Here is a 16,218-nt window from a genome sequence, read left to right as displayed (position 1 = left end):
ACTGGATAGAGATACTATCTGGGGAAGTTAGACAAGAAGAATCAATCGGGGCCAGGAGCAGCATGGGCCAGCTGAAGAAATCCAGCTGCTTCTCCAGGTCTTAGACACATTCTCGCGCCAAGCGAGCGTCGACCGGGGACTGGACGATATTTATCTCCCTGTCGCCAGTCTGCATTCCAGGGACAGGGTTGGCAGGTTTTGCTGGTTACACGGCAGCTGGATGCAGCACGACAGTCGACAGTCGACTTGGCGGATGGAGATTACCTACTGCTATAAGTGATGGACTCTAAGGTAAGGTTACTCTGTAACTTTATCACGTAAAGGATACGAGGAGAAAGGTCTACCATCTCAGTGTCAAAGGCTCGTCTTGGGTGCTCATCCAGCTGGGATGTGCACGGCCCCAGTAATAAGTATCCAGCAGTCAATTCCCTTGCTGCATTTATGCAAGGAGTGACAGAAGACAAACCTGAATATGATAAACGTGGTTCTGACAGGGTGGACTTGGTCCCGCTTACACCTCTGACTGGAGCCAAAACATCCTATATCAATATATACACCAAGAACTGTCAGTTCAGCAGTTAAGCAAAGCCATCGCCCACCACCCAACTAACATCATCAGTAAACGACGCCGCCGCATCAAACTCATGCACTCCCCCGTTACTCGCAATATAAAGCACATTGTCAAAGTGCCTGAAGTACCTCGTCGGATAACTCCACGCCCGAATCGCACTGCCCTCCCCATTCAGACCCTCCTGCGGACAAAACGTCGCGTCCTCAGCAAACAGCTTCGACCCATCATCTTCACCCAGCAGCAGTGCAAAGTCCGCGTGTCGGATATAACTACCCGGCGTATCGACAGACTCAAACGAGAAGCAGGCGCTGTTTCCGAGTCCCGTCCGCACGGTCCAGCTGGCTTGTTGCTTTAGGGCTGCACTGCTAGACGAGGATACGACCTGCGTGTTTATAGTTGAATCCGTATGCGCCAGATACCGCGTCGTGCAACAAGCTGTCGTCGCACGGATCGAAATCGAGGAGCCAGCCGTGAGTGCGTCGCCGCTCGTCAACGGCGCAGTGGCGTACTTGGCCGCGACGATATCAGCCTGCACTGCGTCCTCAGTCTCATCAGACGGATACCCCGATGTCATGACCCCTTCATAGAAAGTCCCTTGGGCGCTGACGCTGTTATCACCGCCAATCCCGAGGATAATAGCCCCCTCTTTACTCATAGGGTTATACCCATCCGCATCCGGCCGCACACCACTATAATACGTATCCAACGACCCAGAAACAGCACTCGCCCCGCGAATAGCCCACTGATCCGGTCCCCCCTTCAGGACAGAAGTAAAGAATCTATCCGAGATAGACGGGTCCCCGCTATTACTACTGGCACTCCGACCAGAGAACAGCCCATTCTCAAGATCCGCCATAAGCCACGGCCCACTGCCAGCGCCAGACCCCCAGGCCGTATTCGTCCCGAAGTAAATCGCCTCCATATGCCCATTCCCCGTGTCCAGACTGTTCGTCTCGGCATTGCCGTAGTCGAAGCAGCACCCGTCGTTATAATGCGTGCCGTCGATCACGGCGTACATCCCCTCCGCCTCATCGCCCGTGGCTGTCCCCGCGGCCTCGTTATTGCGGTACCCGGTTCCCGGCGAGACGAAGACGCCGTAGGCTTTGTTTCCGTTGACGGTTACAGGGGCGCCGATGGCGCTGGCCAGGTTGTCGTACCCATTGGATTCGGGCCCGTCGAAGCCTCCTGGCGGTGCTTGGGTGAGGTGGTTGCCCTGGCCGGACTGGTCGTAGATTATGGTGATGAGGCAGGTTGTGCCGCTGCAGAAGGTGTCTTGGGTGGCAGAGTCTGCGACCCCTCCGGCGGATAGGGGGGATATGGTGGTTGTAGAGCCGTCGGAGTCGCGCTGCACCTGGTACAGGGCGCCGCTGAAGGAGCTGTATAGGGCTCGGGTGGTGCTGTGGGCGGCGATGCAGGGTGTGCCGCCGGAGGAGTAGATGTCACAGGGGGCGGCAGCAGCAACGGAGGTGAGGGCGAGATATAGAGCAGTGCGTGAAGACATGGTTGCTACTGACAATATAGAATACTGCGGTTCATATCAGGATGCTTCAGGTGTTTTATGCTCTCCGCTACAAGTCCGCATCTACATTAAGAGGCAATAGGAATTCTCCTCCAATATCCGGCACAGATCATGTTGCTTTAATCTCGACTCGGTCCACCGGAGTGAATGCAATACTAAGCACTGCAGGTTTAGAATCAAGTGACTCGTAGAGCTGCAGTAGATGCTTTGGCTAAACTTCATCAAAGCAATCAGACAAGACGACACGGTTAATTGTAAAGTGTCTATTTAGTGCACCACTTGATGCCTGCCATACACTGTCTATGCGCTCGGACACTCGCTTGCAGTAGCCAAAGGGTTGCTTATTGGGCAGCCTCCGCCGGGGAAACAACTGTCTAGGAATAAAAGAATCCAGAAAGACTCTCTCTAAATTGTCTGACAGTCTCGGATAAATACTCAAAATCGCATTAACCGGCTTCACAGTCTCAGCTACGGCCGGCTCGTATCACCAGATTCTGGGCGCCTTGGCTGAGCCCAGAAAGGAGGCGAGCTTGTTGCCACTTGGCAGTTCTTGTGAATGCTTAGCCTTGTGAACTGTATAATTTATTGATGAATCTCGAAGTTCCTGTTGATGTGCCTGCTGACCTGCGATGGTCGCCATCCTCAACACACCCCGCGACTCAGCACAACTGGCAACTGGCACTTCGCAGAATCCTGGCTCACCCCGAGCCATCTCCCTCTGCAAACAAAAGAGCAGGATCAGGATGTAACATGGCGTGTGCTTAGCTCGCGGTGGCGTCCAAGCGCGAGATGTTCCGCCAACCACCACCGGCCGCCAGCGCCTCCTGAGCCCTAAAATCCAACACCGTCCAACAGTCCAACTCCATCCTCTCCTCTCCAGCCAGTCTGTCTGGGGCCCCGCAGTCCCTGCCCGGTCCCGGCCAATGGGGTAATTTGGGCACAGCACTTGTCTTCCACTTGATTGCAATTTGCCTGAGATCTAGCTGAACCCCGGTGGCACGAGACCGACTCACGGCGAGACGGCTGCAGGCATTTAAACTGGCCCTCCCGTTGATCGTCTCCTGTTGTTGTTTTTCCTCTCGTTGCCTTCCAACAATCTAGCTACCAACATGTCGACGGACAGCGCCGACCGCAATGCGCCCCCCAGCGAGAAGGGCGAGAAAGTCGAGAAAGTCGACGAAAAGATCGACGTGCACCAGGCTGAGATCCTCGCCGACGCCGTCGATGGCGAGAACCACGAGCACGAGATGGGCGTGTGGGAGGCAGCCAAGCAGTATCCCTGGGCCTGCTTCTGGGCGTTCATCATGTGCTTCACCATCGTCATGGAGTCGTTCGACATGTTCCTCAACACCAACTTCGTCGCGCTGCAGCACTTCTCCAAGGTGTACGGCGTGCAGACGGGCGAAGACAGCTACGCCATTCCAACCCGCTGGCAGAGCGCGCTCTTCCAGGCTGGACAGTGCGGTGCGTTTATCGGCGTCTATCTGGCTGGCCCGATCACCAACCGCATTGGATATCGCTGGACGACCCTGGTGGGATTGGTCTTGATGAATGCCACCATCTTCGTCTCGTTTTTTGTACGTTCTTTCTCTCTTTTTCTCATGCATATGCTGATTGGTAGGCCGACTCGCTCACCCTCCTTGTCGTCGGACAAGCGCTGGAGGGCGTCCCCTGGGGCTTCTTCATTGCAAACTCGCCCGCCTACGCCTCGGAGATTGTCCCTCTGCCTCTTCGAGCTGCGTGCACGGCAACCCTGCAGATGAGTTGGTCGATTGGTTCCATCATCGTCGCCGGCGCCACCTACGCCTACAACGGATTGGAGAACGAGTGGTCATGGCGTGTGCCGCTTGCCCTGCAATGGATCTTCCCTGTGAGGCTACAATACCACTGAAATGATATGAAACGAACTGAATACTGACAGTGCTGATATTAGACGCCCCTGATGGTCCTCATCTTCATCGCCCCCGAGTCTCCATGGTGGCTTATCCGTCGCGGCCGCAAAGACGAGGCCCTCCGCTCCATCAAGCGCCTCGGTGCGAAGGACGAAGCCCAGGCTCACCAGTCCCTGGCCATGATGGAGCGAACGGTCAAGATTGAAGAGTCGATCGGTGGCTCCCCGACCCTCCTCGACCTGCTCAAGGGCACCGACCTCCGACGAACAATCATCACCTGCCTGGTCTACGCATCCCAGAACTTCGCGGGCAACCTCATCGCCAACCAGGCCACCTACTTCTTCGAGCGTATGCACCTCAAACAATATATATAAGTAAAGGGAATACTAACAGCCAGCAGAAGCCGGAATCCCACACAGCCGCGCCTTCCAACTAAACCTCATCACAACCTGTCTCCAATTCGTCGCCAACGCCGTCTCCTGGGGTCTGACATCGTGGTTCCGCCGCCGCACCGTCTTCCTCTGGGGCACCGGCACAAACGTCATGTTCCTCTTCATCCTGGGAATCTGCGCCTCCGTCCCCCAGACCAACAAGACGAACTACGCCCAGGCCTGTCTGGGCGTGATCATCTCGGTCGTGTACGCCGGCGCCCAGGGGCCCATCTCGTACACGATTATCTCAGAGACGTCGTCTGTGCGTCTGCGCGCGCTGAGTACGGCTGTCGGCCGGTCTGCGTATTATATCACGGAGATTCCGATGATTTACCTGGCGAGTCGCATGCTGAATACGACCGGCTGGGATCTGGCGGGCAAGTGTGGGTATGTCTGGGGCTGTACGGCGCTGTTTTGTTGGGTTGTGGCGTATTTCTTCCTGCCTGAGTTGAAGCATCGCTCGTATCGTGAGGCGGATATTTTGTTTAATCGCAAGGTGCCGGCTAGGAAGTTTAAGACCACTGTTATTGGGGTTGAGGAGAATGAGTAGTGGATCTGGGATCTGGGATCGGTTGTTTTGGGTATAGCCTTGGATATAGTAGAATCAGAATCACATCAGACTGGAGTGCATTGAGCTTAATCCCTAAATACTGTACCTATGTATTAATTGTATGCAGACTGCCAGATTCGTGAAGATTCTTCAGGGGAAGATGGTGGTGGGTTTGGCGTCTTAAATTCCGGGATTGTGTTGTGTTATTGTGAGTTCTTGCTGTTGTTTCTGACTGACGGCAACATTCGCATCAGCTAGACTGCCCAGCGTTTTCTCTTGTGCGGACAACAGATACTATTTTATATTGGCAGTTAGAGCCAGGAATACTGTACTGTGTAGCACTACTACATAACACCAGTACTTATCCCTTGTATGTCTGGCCGTTCCTGGAAATACCGAAATTGGGAGTCTACGTATTTCAAGTCTACGTATTTACGGCATGCAGTCGACAACTGCAGATACACCAGAACATGGATTCAAGAAAACGGATTTCCAGACCTAGATTTTCAAGCTCTAGCCTATCCTAATTGCCTAGTGAAAGGCTCAGGATCCAAAATTCAAGTAGAGTCATATCCCCAATCCTTCCAATCCGATAATGTAGACAAATCTAGCCTAGCTTAGATCATCAGGCGCTCAACCTGGATCTTCAGGGCCCGGATCTGGGCTGTAAGATCACTGGCCTCGTTGGTGGTAATGCTAGCAGCGATAACAGGGCGCGAAACACCGGTGGCACGGCCGAGGGCCAGCTTGCTAGGGACGTAGACATAAGGGACGTTCTTATCTTCACACAGGAGGGGCAGGTGAAGAATAATCGGGAGGGGGGTTGTGTCGGCCGCGAGGATTACGAGCTCGGATGTTCCGCGGTTCAGCGTCTTGGTGGTCTCTGCATGAACTGTTAGATTTGGCTCAGTAAGAAATGAAGGAAAGTGTACGAACCGTTAGCGCCCTTCTTGATTTGACGGTAATGTCCGGCAGACTGGACAAGATCGAGGAGCTGCTGCGAGAGAGCTTCGTCGGCGACGGGCCAGGCTGCAGATTCAGTCAGTTGTGTTACATGGATAACTCCAGAATGCGAAATAAATCGAAATACTCACCGGCGTTGGTATCTTCGGCCATTTTTAGGATTTGATGTTGGCTCACGACTCCGGATCACGGCCGTTGCGATTTCTGATTTTTGGAGGGATGTGGTGGTTGAGAATGTGAGTTGCGGAGTGTTGCGATTCTTTTTTTCTTATCCAGTTGGCGCTAGTACCGTTTGGGTGGGTCACGTGTTTCTGTCTCAGGATGGTGACCTGCCGGGCCTGAGCTGTCTGCTAACAGAGCAGATGTCATAGATGGATTTTAAGTTTGTTATCGTATATTCTGCAGTCTGAGTCTTGGATATTATCAGTACTGATGGGTGAGTGAAAAGCTTGTCGATCGGGAAGGTTTTCCGCCACAGAGATTCGGAATCGGGCTGAACCACCAGGCAGTCTGACCAAAGTTAAGTATGGAGGGATTCCTAACAGCATTTCTAGGCAGCGATGTCAATTTCGAAAGTCAATCAAAATATGAATAGACAATGGGTCAGTATCAATAAATAGTATGCAAATAGGCAAAAGAAAAAAAATGACCAGTGCCGGGCTCGATCCGGCGACCTTATCGGTGTTAACGATACGTGATAAACCAACTACACCAACCGGCCATTGTTGGAGTTTAACGTTCTTATTTGACATTATAGGCCTATCCTTGAGTTTATGGACCTTCGATTGGAAAGCTATTGTCAGGTCGGTCAAGTGTGAATATATCAACAATAAAGTATTGTTAATTTACATGCAGTATTATATTGATTCCACCTAATACTACTCCAAGAGTCTGAGCCGCAATTAATCCCGCATCAGGATGTAAATTTTCAAGAACCAATTCAGTCGTGAGAATTTATATATATCTGTTGTAGCCTGCATGATTTTCATGAACCTCAATTTTCTAGGTGTATTAAACTTGGGTAAGCGCTTTATTCTGCCGCAAACATAATTCAGAGAGCTTCAATAGTGCTGTGTAGCCTTATTGACCTGGATGGATTAATCCCCGGGGATATCATCTAGCCTGTATAAGCCGGTGCGATATAGCTGTACTTAGCAGACGGCCCCACCAGTGTAGACGTGAGTTGCGATACTATAAGAAATTAGATGCTCTGTAGTATGATCGAAGGCAAAACATCCGTCATTGTGATTCTGAACAAGTCAAATGGCCACAGTGCTCATGATGCAATATACCCGGTCTATTCCGCCATCATCCCATATAGCACAATCCCCTCTCCATTCTCGTCTAATTCCCCCCTCGAGTTGGTCCTGCCAACTCCTAAGGGAACTTCAGCAATGGTGCGAAATCCCATATGCTCATAGACATCCCGTGCATGTTCAGTGATTGCTTCAAGGTACAGGGGAACACCTTGCTCTCGAGCTTTCTTAAAATACGGATCAACCAGAGCCCGCACAACACCTGGTCATGTTAGCCTTGCATGACGCGCGAATTCGAATCCCTCAGGAATCAGGGATAGAGATACCCACCAGGCTCGGTACGCTCGGGATGTCTCCCGATCAGATTGAGATACCAGTAATCTCGTCCTTGGAGATGCTCCTCCTTCACCTGGCCGAATTTTTCGCGATACTCCAGGATCCGCGGATCTGTGACTCCTGCAGTTGAAATGGGGTTGCCTGGTGGAAACCTGCCATATCCTGCATCAGCATCATGATACCCACTTTACTACTATAAAATCTAACTGGTATATGGCATGATAACTCACCATACAGCAACTGCTGCGAAATTCCCCGCCTCTACCAGCTCCGCCCCTTGCTCTGCTCTGCTGGTGACAGACTTTTTGAAATGAGCCCCGACGATGTCCGCGGGGATGTTATCCGTCGGCCATGTGGATTCAGGGGTGCGTAGTAAATAAGCTGTGAACAGGGAGGTAGAGAAGGCTGCGGCGATTACTTCAGCGACGCGCTCTGCATGCTCGGGTCCGAGGGTTGTCACGGCTGGCCGTGTCATTTTGCGGAGTTCGGAGAAGATAGAAATAAACTGATTTAAGGATATATGTAGATGGATATCTCTACCTTGGGATGATGGAAGAGGAGACCGGGAAAGGAACGAGGAAGAGGTGGTTTGTAGTCTGTGACTAATTCTTGCGTGGCCAATGGAGTATTTTCGTTATTTCCTTAGTTCTCCAAATTGTCCGGATTGCGGGGCGTCTGATATCATATTCCGCGGGGTTAGGTTATGCTGCCTTTCTGGCCCAGTAGTAGAGCCAAGTTCGTCTATGCTTATAGTGCGTCGAGAATGGCATTGGATGGTCACTAAGTGGCTGGAATACGCCGGATATCTACGAAATTCAAACAACGACTTCTCGCGAGTTGTATAGACAGAGTAACATCTGAAAATACAATGTCAGACCCGGATGATGCTTTCGACAGTTTTTAGTTTTGAAACAAAAAGTAAAGCTATGTCCGGCTGTTGGTGGATTGACTGTTATACTGAACTCTAAAGCCCCGATAGTTAAACCAATGGAGTCGATGTTCATGCCTAATTTTTTAGAAGGGTCAATAGGTAAAACTTTCCCGAGGCCTCTAGCCTCTCGTCATATTTGCAAGGCCCGGTCATAGCCCGAGTTGAAACGCCACAAGAGCTCGAGATTGCAGAGATATCCCCTATACAACGTTACTATGTATGATGCCAATAAAAGAATAACAATCAAAACCTCAACCTTGGCTTGTATACACCCGACAATTCCAGATACGTACCTAAGGAACTACAGGAAGAATGATTTACAAATTACCGAGTGCACACTTAGTCAGGCACAGCCTGTGATGGCTTCTGATATAGCTTGTAAGAAGTATACCTGCTTTACCTGAACACTTTGCCTCCAACAACCACCTGTTCCTGCCAGTATCGATTACTAGAGCTCTTGATTATCAATTCCAGTGAAGAAACTATTCTAAAGACTTCCCATTCCCAACCTTTGAAAAGTACTGAGATAAATGTGACATGAATGATGGATAGACGTCAAATCGAACCCATGACAGCAATCAAATTAGATACATATCAATAACCGAATAATGGAATCAAAGCAATTATCCCACCGTGATCCAACACCCAATAAATAATGTGTAAAATGAAATCAGGGTATTGAGATCCCTAAGGAATGTGAGGACAGTTGGTGAGAAAGTCGTTTTAGTGTCTGACTCTATTTTTACTATTGAAATTCCGCTTCCTTTTCAGACTGGGCGGTAGTTTGAGCTCCGCTTCTTCTTGAAGGGACAGGTCTCTCGCATACTCAAGCTCCTTCAACTTTGTCAAATGCGTTTTGCGCGACCACAGAATGTCTGGTCGCCTCGGATAATCGGCCGGTTCAATACCCCCCGTTTTCAGATCCTTCCATTTCTTCGACAAGGCAGCCTTTGTAATGGTATGAACCCCAGCATCGATTGGGATAAAAGAGGAAAACCTTTCTTTGCAGCCATTGCAGCCCCGGACTGGAATTACATACCTGCTTGGGATCTGCGATGTCCAGCGCGGCTGTTTGTCTTCAAAAGGTTGTTTCCTGCAGCCTTTGCAAATAGTTTGGACTATTTGCTGGACATCACTCCGCTCCTGCGGGGTACAGCGAAGCAAGTACTCCTCCCATCCACCAGTTCGTAGGCATTGGAGGCTTTTACGAGTTGCCACTCGATAGCCTTGGTTTTGGTCTAGCGGAACGAGATTTGCGAAGCCCATGCCATCTGGACGGCAACTATGACGGCCACAACCGTACCTACGATACCAGATAACGTATTTCCTGGGATCTGCCCGGGCGAAGCACGCAAATGCATCATCTAGGACTCGGTCGCCGCATTTTGCACACTTTCTTTGCATGATATTGTAAGGTGGGACGCCGGGAACAATGAGATCTTGGACACTTGGGTGTCTCCGCTTCTTCACCTTTGAAACATACCAGGTTGCCACTTTGAGAGCAACTGTTATGAGAGACATGTTAGTCGACTTATACCCTGTAGGCGACAACAAATCATATGCGACGAATAGCTCTTCCTTGGATGAAATTGGTATTTGATCAATCTTCAAGCCATCTTGATCCTGGATCCATGTGAGGATTGGAACAGGCAATTGGTCCAGTTCCGATGCCTCGTCCCATTCTGAACCTGTATCCAATATGAATTTGCCCTGTGCCAAGCTGCGAAGGGACAACGAGTCAACGAAAATCTGTCCTACGGCTTCAATGAGTGCCTGGCTCAGGTTGACAAATTGTGAACGACGTCGCGAACACTATTTGAGTATAAGCACGCTGGTGTGGTAAATGTTCGGTGCTGGGAAGAATTACCTCCTTCCGAGAATCACGCTCAATGGTCTCTGACAAAGTTAGGTGCTGGATAACTGGGTCCGGAGTATTTGCTTTCTCCGGCTCTGATGCGTCGGAAAATATTTTGGCAGAAGACTCGATTTCTTCATATCTTATAGGAAACGCGGCGCGAAGTTGAGTATCGGCTTCGGCTTCCAGTTGTACCACTAAGCTCCTGCTAAACTTGTCAAACTGACCATAGAGAGCAGGGCGATGGACACACTCGTAGAAATGCGGAGCTATCTTGACGCCACCTAGTTTACTGGCAACAGTTAGATAGAGATCTTGTCTCTTTGCTTGTGTCTCTCTGAACCGAAGTCCACTCTCTGTAAAGCTTCCATGGTAAAAAAAGAACTGCGGATGGGCGACAAAAAGAAGGAATCGCAAGATTTCCTGGCCGTGCATCTCCAAATACAGCTCCACGTCCCTAAATTTCCCCCATAACCTAAGGGGCTGGAGATTCAAAAGCTTCTTCATTCTTTCGCGTACATGCCTCCCCCAACAGATTTCGACCTTCGCTGCCATCGCTTTTCTTACAGAAAGCACAAAGTCTTCGTGAACTTGGAGAATATCCGCGTTGTAAAACAAGAGCACATCATCAGTTCTATCACGTCGACAGACATGATCCAAGAAGAGGCAGTTTTTGGATGAGAATCCAGCTTGGTTGAGTTGCTGTATGGTGGGGTTCGAACCGTTGTCTGTCTCCTGGCAATATGGGTTCTTGACATAAAACGTGGGATTGTGTAGATGGCATGCAATAGGGGAATTGATATCACCACTCGGATGGATTAAAAAACTAGCAGGCCGTTCAGCCCCTAGGTCTTTCCATTTTGTGGTTTCTCGGGCAGAAAAATCTGCGAACTCTTTCACCATGTCAAAGTGGAAATCTATAAACGTAGACGAACGTTAGTTTAATCACTGAAAAGTGTGTCGCGTAGGAAAATTGCCTTTTTGATGAGACTCTAGGTCATGGATAAGCGGTTCCAATTCCCTAAGGGTTGCTAATTCTCGGTCATTGAGATGATCTTCGGGTCTTTCTAACCATAACCCTCCAAAGAAGTGGTATTCAAGATCCCGTAAACAATCATCGCCTGTCCCTGCCATTGCGGTGGGGAGTCTTTCGATTAATTCAGGGTATCAGAATAGCCAGGCGGATTATGAGTGGTACAATTATCAAACAAAACTTGACTTTTCTCTCAGAATAAACAACTTTAAGCCACATTGTGTGTTTGTCCTCTGTTATTCACTCGCCCTGCAGTCGTCCCCCGGAAAATAATGAGTGGGGCCAGGGTTGACTGAGAAGAGTGTCTTTGTTAGTCAAGGTACCTCACAGCTAGGTACATACTGTGCCACGGTATGAGCCCATTGGTTAGCCTTGCAACATAGCTTTTTGCAATTAGGAAGTTGTGGATCTGGGAGAGAGGGAAGTGAAATGGTATTGTGTTATTCCATCACCAGACCGTTCGTATGAAAGGCATGCTTTGCCTCAATATTTGTCCTTCGAAAGCGCAATGTCATTTAGTGTATATATTTCATACCGAAACACTCCCCAATTCTGTAATATCAAAGAGGCAAGCCACGTAGGATTAGGACTGAGTTGGTATAATATATGTAGGTCCGACGGGCATTCAATCATCTTCCTAACCTAAGAGACACATGCCAGTCGACTGGAACTTGCAGATCCCATAAAGAACGGGGGTATTTCTGCGAATATACACAGTGTAACGTTTATTACTATCTTTTGCTTCATACGGCTGTCGAGTACGGATATACCAGCCGGGAATGTCTACCTCTTCCGGTGTTACCTTAGACTCCAGTAGCGCAATATAAAAATGTGACTTCAACAATTGGCCGGTTGGTGTAGTTGGTTTATCACGTATCGTTAACACCGATAAGGTCGCCGGATCGAGCCCGGCACTGGTCATTGTCTTTTTACTCTCCCACTACCTGCATAGTAGGGTCGATTAAATTTTTTGGTTCTGTAGAGAACCGCAGTGGAGCGGCAAGTCTGCTGTTCTGCGATTGGATGATCATGATGGGATCTAGGGCATATCCGGCATGTGCCCTACTCTACACCCATTTCGGGAAAGGCTCCGCTTTTCCATAATTTGCCAATATCACTACTCCTGATATACCCCCCAATCCCCAAACCTTAACACCTATTGGCTGGTTAGTGTAGTTGGTTTATCACGTCTCGTTCACACCGAGGAGGTCGCCGGATCGAGCCCGGCACTAGTCATTTTTGCGCTGCTGGGTTGCTTGTTGGATATGAGACCGTCTTGAATTTTTGTCCCAGCCTGCGACGGGACTGTATGGACGGACTGAAAATGCAGCTGGTAGTTGATATGATTGGCTGCCGTGGCCCGTTTGGTTCCTTCCCGTCTGCAAGCCCTAATGATTAATCTTTGGGTGCATACAATTTCTTTTTGGGACAAACCCCGCTATAATGCTATACTCCCCCACCCAAAAACGCCTTCATCAATGGCCGGTTGGTGTAGTTGGTTTATCACGTATCGTTAACACCGATAAGGTCGCCGGATCGAGCCCGGCACTGGTCATTTACCTTTTGCAGACTATTGACTGTCTCTTTTTTGTATTTTGGCTTGCCAGACGCCTATTCGGGAAGTTGAATCCACCATTGAAATCCACACTCCGGCGGCGTCGATAGCCCAGGAAGCGAACGTAGTTGGAGATGACTTCGTAGTCGGACCTACTGGCATGATTAGTATTCCAGTACTTGAGTACTTGAGTAATTGGAGCCTCATTAACGCTGTCCTGCCAGCCTATCATATTCCTATGACAGGAGATGTATACTATCTACTTCTAAGTGGCAAACTTCTGTGCCTCTATCTTGTGAATCGTTATCATGGACGTGCTGGCTCAGTGCTCGTAGGGAATATCCCATTATTGAATGCTAGTGAAGTAGGAATGTGAAGAATCCAAGGTCTGACCTGTTGGAATAGAACAGGCAATGCTCACTTCATTATGTAGCTGACAGGTGAGGCACCAGTTCACAGCCCAACTCAGTCGGAATAACCAACAACAGAATGCCGTTGCATGGTAGGTAACCTGATAAAAGCAAAGCCGGCATGTGACAAGAAGCAGGACTCATAAAATAAAAGAGTGGCCCTGTTTGAACTGGATTCCCCCAAAGAATCAAGCATCCTCCAGTACCCTCCCCACGGCATCCACAATGCAGAATTTCCCCCGATTCATGGACCTCCCCCCAGAGCTGCGCATCCAGATTTGGCAGAATGCTCGTCCAAAGCCCGCAATCCATGTCTTTGACGTCCGCATCCCTACCTGCTCTCCCGCTCACACAAAAGAATTCATAGAGCGCTTCAGACTTGCCAGGCACAAAAGTGAGATCGTGGGCCAGGTATTCCTCGACCAACTCATTATTCCCCAAACAGCAACTCTGCCATAAGTCGAGACAGACACAAACACCGGCAACCAACAAAACTCATACTGCAGCATCGAGTCTGCTTTCTCTTTCGACCCGTCGGCCTACCTCGTCACTGACGCCGTCCAACAAAGCTGCCGTGAAGCCGACTCGACTCTTGAATTCCCACCCCGCTCTTCAAACAGGGCAAATACAACGGATTTCAATTCCGTACACCTCCCAGCACAGGGGCATGACAAGCGGATTTGGTACGATAACAGCACCGACGTGCTGTTTCTCCGATTCAGGGCCCTGGTCCCCACGGATTTCAACATCGTTAACAGCCCTGATTATTATTACATCGGAGTATTCAAAAGCAACTTGCCAAACCTCATGGAACACACCTGGAGCCCACGGTTTGCGTCGACACTCAAGAATGCTCGTGGGCTGGCGCTTGATGCTTCAGAGATAACGTCAGAGTGTGTAGTCCTGGGGGTGCCAGCATTGGCCATCATTTTCAGGAAAGTGAAAGAGTTAGCCCTTTTTCTCCGGCCTGACCTCGAGTGCCTCTATATAGTTGACCACTGTATAGGCCGATGTGGGAAGTGTGGGAAGGGCAGCATGGACATGGATAAGATAGCTGTTCGGACGAAGGACGGACTATCAAGAAAATTAGGTTGACAAGGGGGAAAGAAGCCCAGATGTCTTCTATGGGAATGGGGCTACGTACCGTGAAGTTTTTGCTTTGGAGGAGCTTGGCTGGAATGAAGTTAGTACGGGGTTTCTGGTTGCTAGGGACCTTGCATTGGCGATTTGGAATAAACAAATGAGTTCTGAGCCCCAGAAGCCTTGCTTCCAGGGTGTCAGGGTATTGGCGTGCACGGAGTGGTAACCAAGCTGATGGACTATCTAGCCCTAATTTGGCCGCGCGTAGTTATAACGTTGTTTGAAGTACCAATTTCAAAACCAATACGAAGCTGTACCTGCATTTGCTTCCAAACAACTCCACTTAACAAAAAATGAGCGAAGCCGCCGAAGCGAAAGAAAAGTAAAGAAAAAGAAATGACCAGTGCCGGGCTCGATCCGGCGACCTTATCGGTGTTAACGATACGTGATAAACCAACTACACCAACCGGCCATCTGATTGGTTGAATGTTTTAATATTTGACATCACAAGCCAGAGTGGTTTTATTGTAGTTAGGTTACTAGGAAGTAATACTGGCAATGATATCTTTTAGAACGATGTACTCAAATCACCCCTCGACCTGTAGTGTCGTGCGGAACTTAGTTACTTTGTAGGCTCTGCGTATGGTCACCCCGAAAACTTAGGGTTGATATGCCCAACCTTCAACACCGGATCCCCGAGTATTTATAGTAGAACTACGTAGCCAACACTTCACATTAGACGCAACCACAATTAAGGTGAGCTTTAATAACACGCTTAATTAACCCGGCCGTGGATTCCTAGGCTGCCCGTCTATCTGACAGTGCCGGCACTAAGGCAAAGGGTAGTAGTTCGTCAGCAACTGCAACACCCGTACAGGTGAATTTATCCTCATAGAAACGACAGCCACTTTACCGCCGTCTTCGCCGACGAATATCCCGAGTGTAAGATACCGTTCTGCCTCTGTCATGTATGTGCCCCGAGCTTGGGCTGTTGTTAAACAACGGAGGCTAAAGTCGTGCTTGTTATACATTTCGACAGAGCTCAAGCTTATTTACACTCGTTAAGAAGGGAAGTGGCGCAGAGCTAGTTCCTTTATCTCGATTGGTTGGTGGGCTGTGATGCGGGATGTTTTTGTCTTAATCGTGAGTCAATAACGGATAATATTATTAGCGTAACGTTTCTTATGGAGTATGACAGCTAGATTTAATGATAAATCAATGACTACGTCTACGTCTGTAACGAGTTGAGTGAACAGCAGATGTAGTAAATCTGGTTCTTTGTGCTACCCCTTATATAGTCAAATACGTTTACGGAAAATTTAATAAGCGGCCGCTTAGTGTAGTGGTTATCACGTATCGTTTACACCGATAAGGTCGCCGGATCGAGCCCGGCAGTGGTCACTCTTGTTTTTAGTATTTTATATTTCGTTTTGTTACAGGCGTTACCTTTTTTTTTTTTGTTAATATTTGACTTGCTGCTGAGATCTACGTTATGCAGTGATGGACATGTGGAGAAATAAGAGATTATAATTAATGCAAGCTGCGCTTCCAAGGGAATGAAACTATAGTCGCTGTCCAAAGGATGGCCGATAATGGGATGCAAGTGTGCCCGAGTTCAAGAAAATGACAAGAAATGAGAGGTGCATAAAGTGAAACACAAATCAGAGATGAAGATAACAGGTCAAATCCGCCCAAGGCGTCCCCGTGTATCATAATAGTCATAACACACCACGGACGTGGCAGGGTATCGTCAATATTCAAGTGAGCAGCAGCAGCAGTATTATGCAAGTCTAGTTGCATAGTACTCCCGGAAAACATGTGCAAGGAAAATGGGGG

At 49.2% G+C, this 16,218-nt stretch overlaps 5 protein-coding genes and 6 non-coding genes across 11 annotated transcripts; 5 read left to right on the top strand and 6 right to left on the bottom strand.

The window, feature by feature from the left end:
- Nucleotides 1-578: 578 nt before the first annotated feature.
- Nucleotides 579-2,072, bottom strand: APUU_50393S (alpha-L-arabinofuranosidase B; the record flags this gene model as incomplete). The annotated part of the gene is made up of 1 exon (XM_041705386.1): nucleotides 579-2,072. The coding sequence occupies one exon, from the start codon at nucleotides 2,070-2,072 to the stop codon at nucleotides 579-581; it is 1,494 nt and encodes a 497-aa protein (XP_041557876.1).
- A 1,127-nt stretch (nucleotides 2,073-3,199) lies between these two features.
- Nucleotides 3,200-4,963, top strand: APUU_50392A (putative MFS maltose transporter; the record flags this gene model as incomplete). The annotated part of the gene is made up of 4 exons (XM_041705384.1): nucleotides 3,200-3,667; nucleotides 3,712-3,960; nucleotides 4,024-4,330; nucleotides 4,383-4,963. 4 exons carry the CDS (start codon nucleotides 3,200-3,202, stop codon nucleotides 4,961-4,963), a joined length of 1,605 nt encoding a protein of 534 aa, XP_041557875.1.
- A 617-nt stretch (nucleotides 4,964-5,580) lies between these two features.
- Nucleotides 5,581-6,079, bottom strand: SNU13 (RNA binding protein snu13; the record flags this gene model as incomplete). Its single annotated transcript, XM_041705383.1, has 3 exons — nucleotides 5,581-5,846; nucleotides 5,900-5,992; nucleotides 6,058-6,079. 3 exons carry the CDS (start codon nucleotides 6,077-6,079, stop codon nucleotides 5,581-5,583), a joined length of 381 nt encoding a protein of 126 aa, XP_041557874.1.
- A 493-nt stretch (nucleotides 6,080-6,572) lies between these two features.
- On the bottom strand, nucleotides 6,573-6,647 carry APUU_t50008S. The gene has a single exon. It is a non-coding gene; the product is annotated as a tRNA-Val (tRNA).
- Nucleotides 6,648-7,223: 576 nt separating this feature from the next.
- On the bottom strand, nucleotides 7,224-7,993 carry APUU_50390S (uncharacterized protein; the record flags this gene model as incomplete). The annotated part of the gene is made up of 3 exons (XM_041705382.1): nucleotides 7,224-7,444; nucleotides 7,513-7,670; nucleotides 7,749-7,993. 3 exons carry the CDS (start codon nucleotides 7,991-7,993, stop codon nucleotides 7,224-7,226), a joined length of 624 nt encoding a protein of 207 aa, XP_041557873.1.
- Nucleotides 7,994-9,172: 1,179 nt separating this feature from the next.
- APUU_50389S (uncharacterized protein) lies at nucleotides 9,173-10,811 on the bottom strand (the record flags this gene model as incomplete). The annotated part of the gene is made up of 2 exons (XM_041705381.1): nucleotides 9,173-10,261; nucleotides 10,317-10,811. The coding sequence occupies 2 exons, from the start codon at nucleotides 10,809-10,811 to the stop codon at nucleotides 9,173-9,175; spliced, it is 1,584 nt and encodes a 527-aa protein (XP_041557872.1).
- Nucleotides 10,812-12,183: 1,372 nt separating this feature from the next.
- Nucleotides 12,184-12,258, top strand: APUU_t50007A. Its single transcript has one exon. It is a non-coding gene; the product is annotated as a tRNA-Val (tRNA).
- A 240-nt stretch (nucleotides 12,259-12,498) lies between these two features.
- Nucleotides 12,499-12,573, top strand: APUU_t50006A. The gene has a single exon. It is a non-coding gene; the product is annotated as a tRNA-Val (tRNA).
- A 244-nt stretch (nucleotides 12,574-12,817) lies between these two features.
- Nucleotides 12,818-12,892, top strand: APUU_t50005A. Its single transcript has one exon. It is a non-coding gene; the product is annotated as a tRNA-Val (tRNA).
- A 1,887-nt stretch (nucleotides 12,893-14,779) lies between these two features.
- Nucleotides 14,780-14,854, bottom strand: APUU_t50004S. The gene has a single exon. It is a non-coding gene; the product is annotated as a tRNA-Val (tRNA).
- An 856-nt stretch (nucleotides 14,855-15,710) lies between these two features.
- Nucleotides 15,711-15,783, top strand: APUU_t50003A. The gene has a single exon. It is a non-coding gene; the product is annotated as a tRNA-Val (tRNA).
- The last annotated feature ends 435 nt before the right edge of the window (nucleotides 15,784-16,218 follow it).

This window comes from Aspergillus puulaauensis, chromosome 5 (assembly GCF_016861865.1).
Source record: "Aspergillus puulaauensis MK2 DNA, chromosome 5, nearly complete sequence".
Taxonomy (NCBI): Eukaryota; Fungi; Ascomycota; class Eurotiomycetes; order Eurotiales; family Aspergillaceae; genus Aspergillus; species Aspergillus puulaauensis.
The sequence above is the reverse complement of the archived record's forward strand: the minus strand, read 5'-3'. Positions and strand labels throughout refer to the sequence as shown.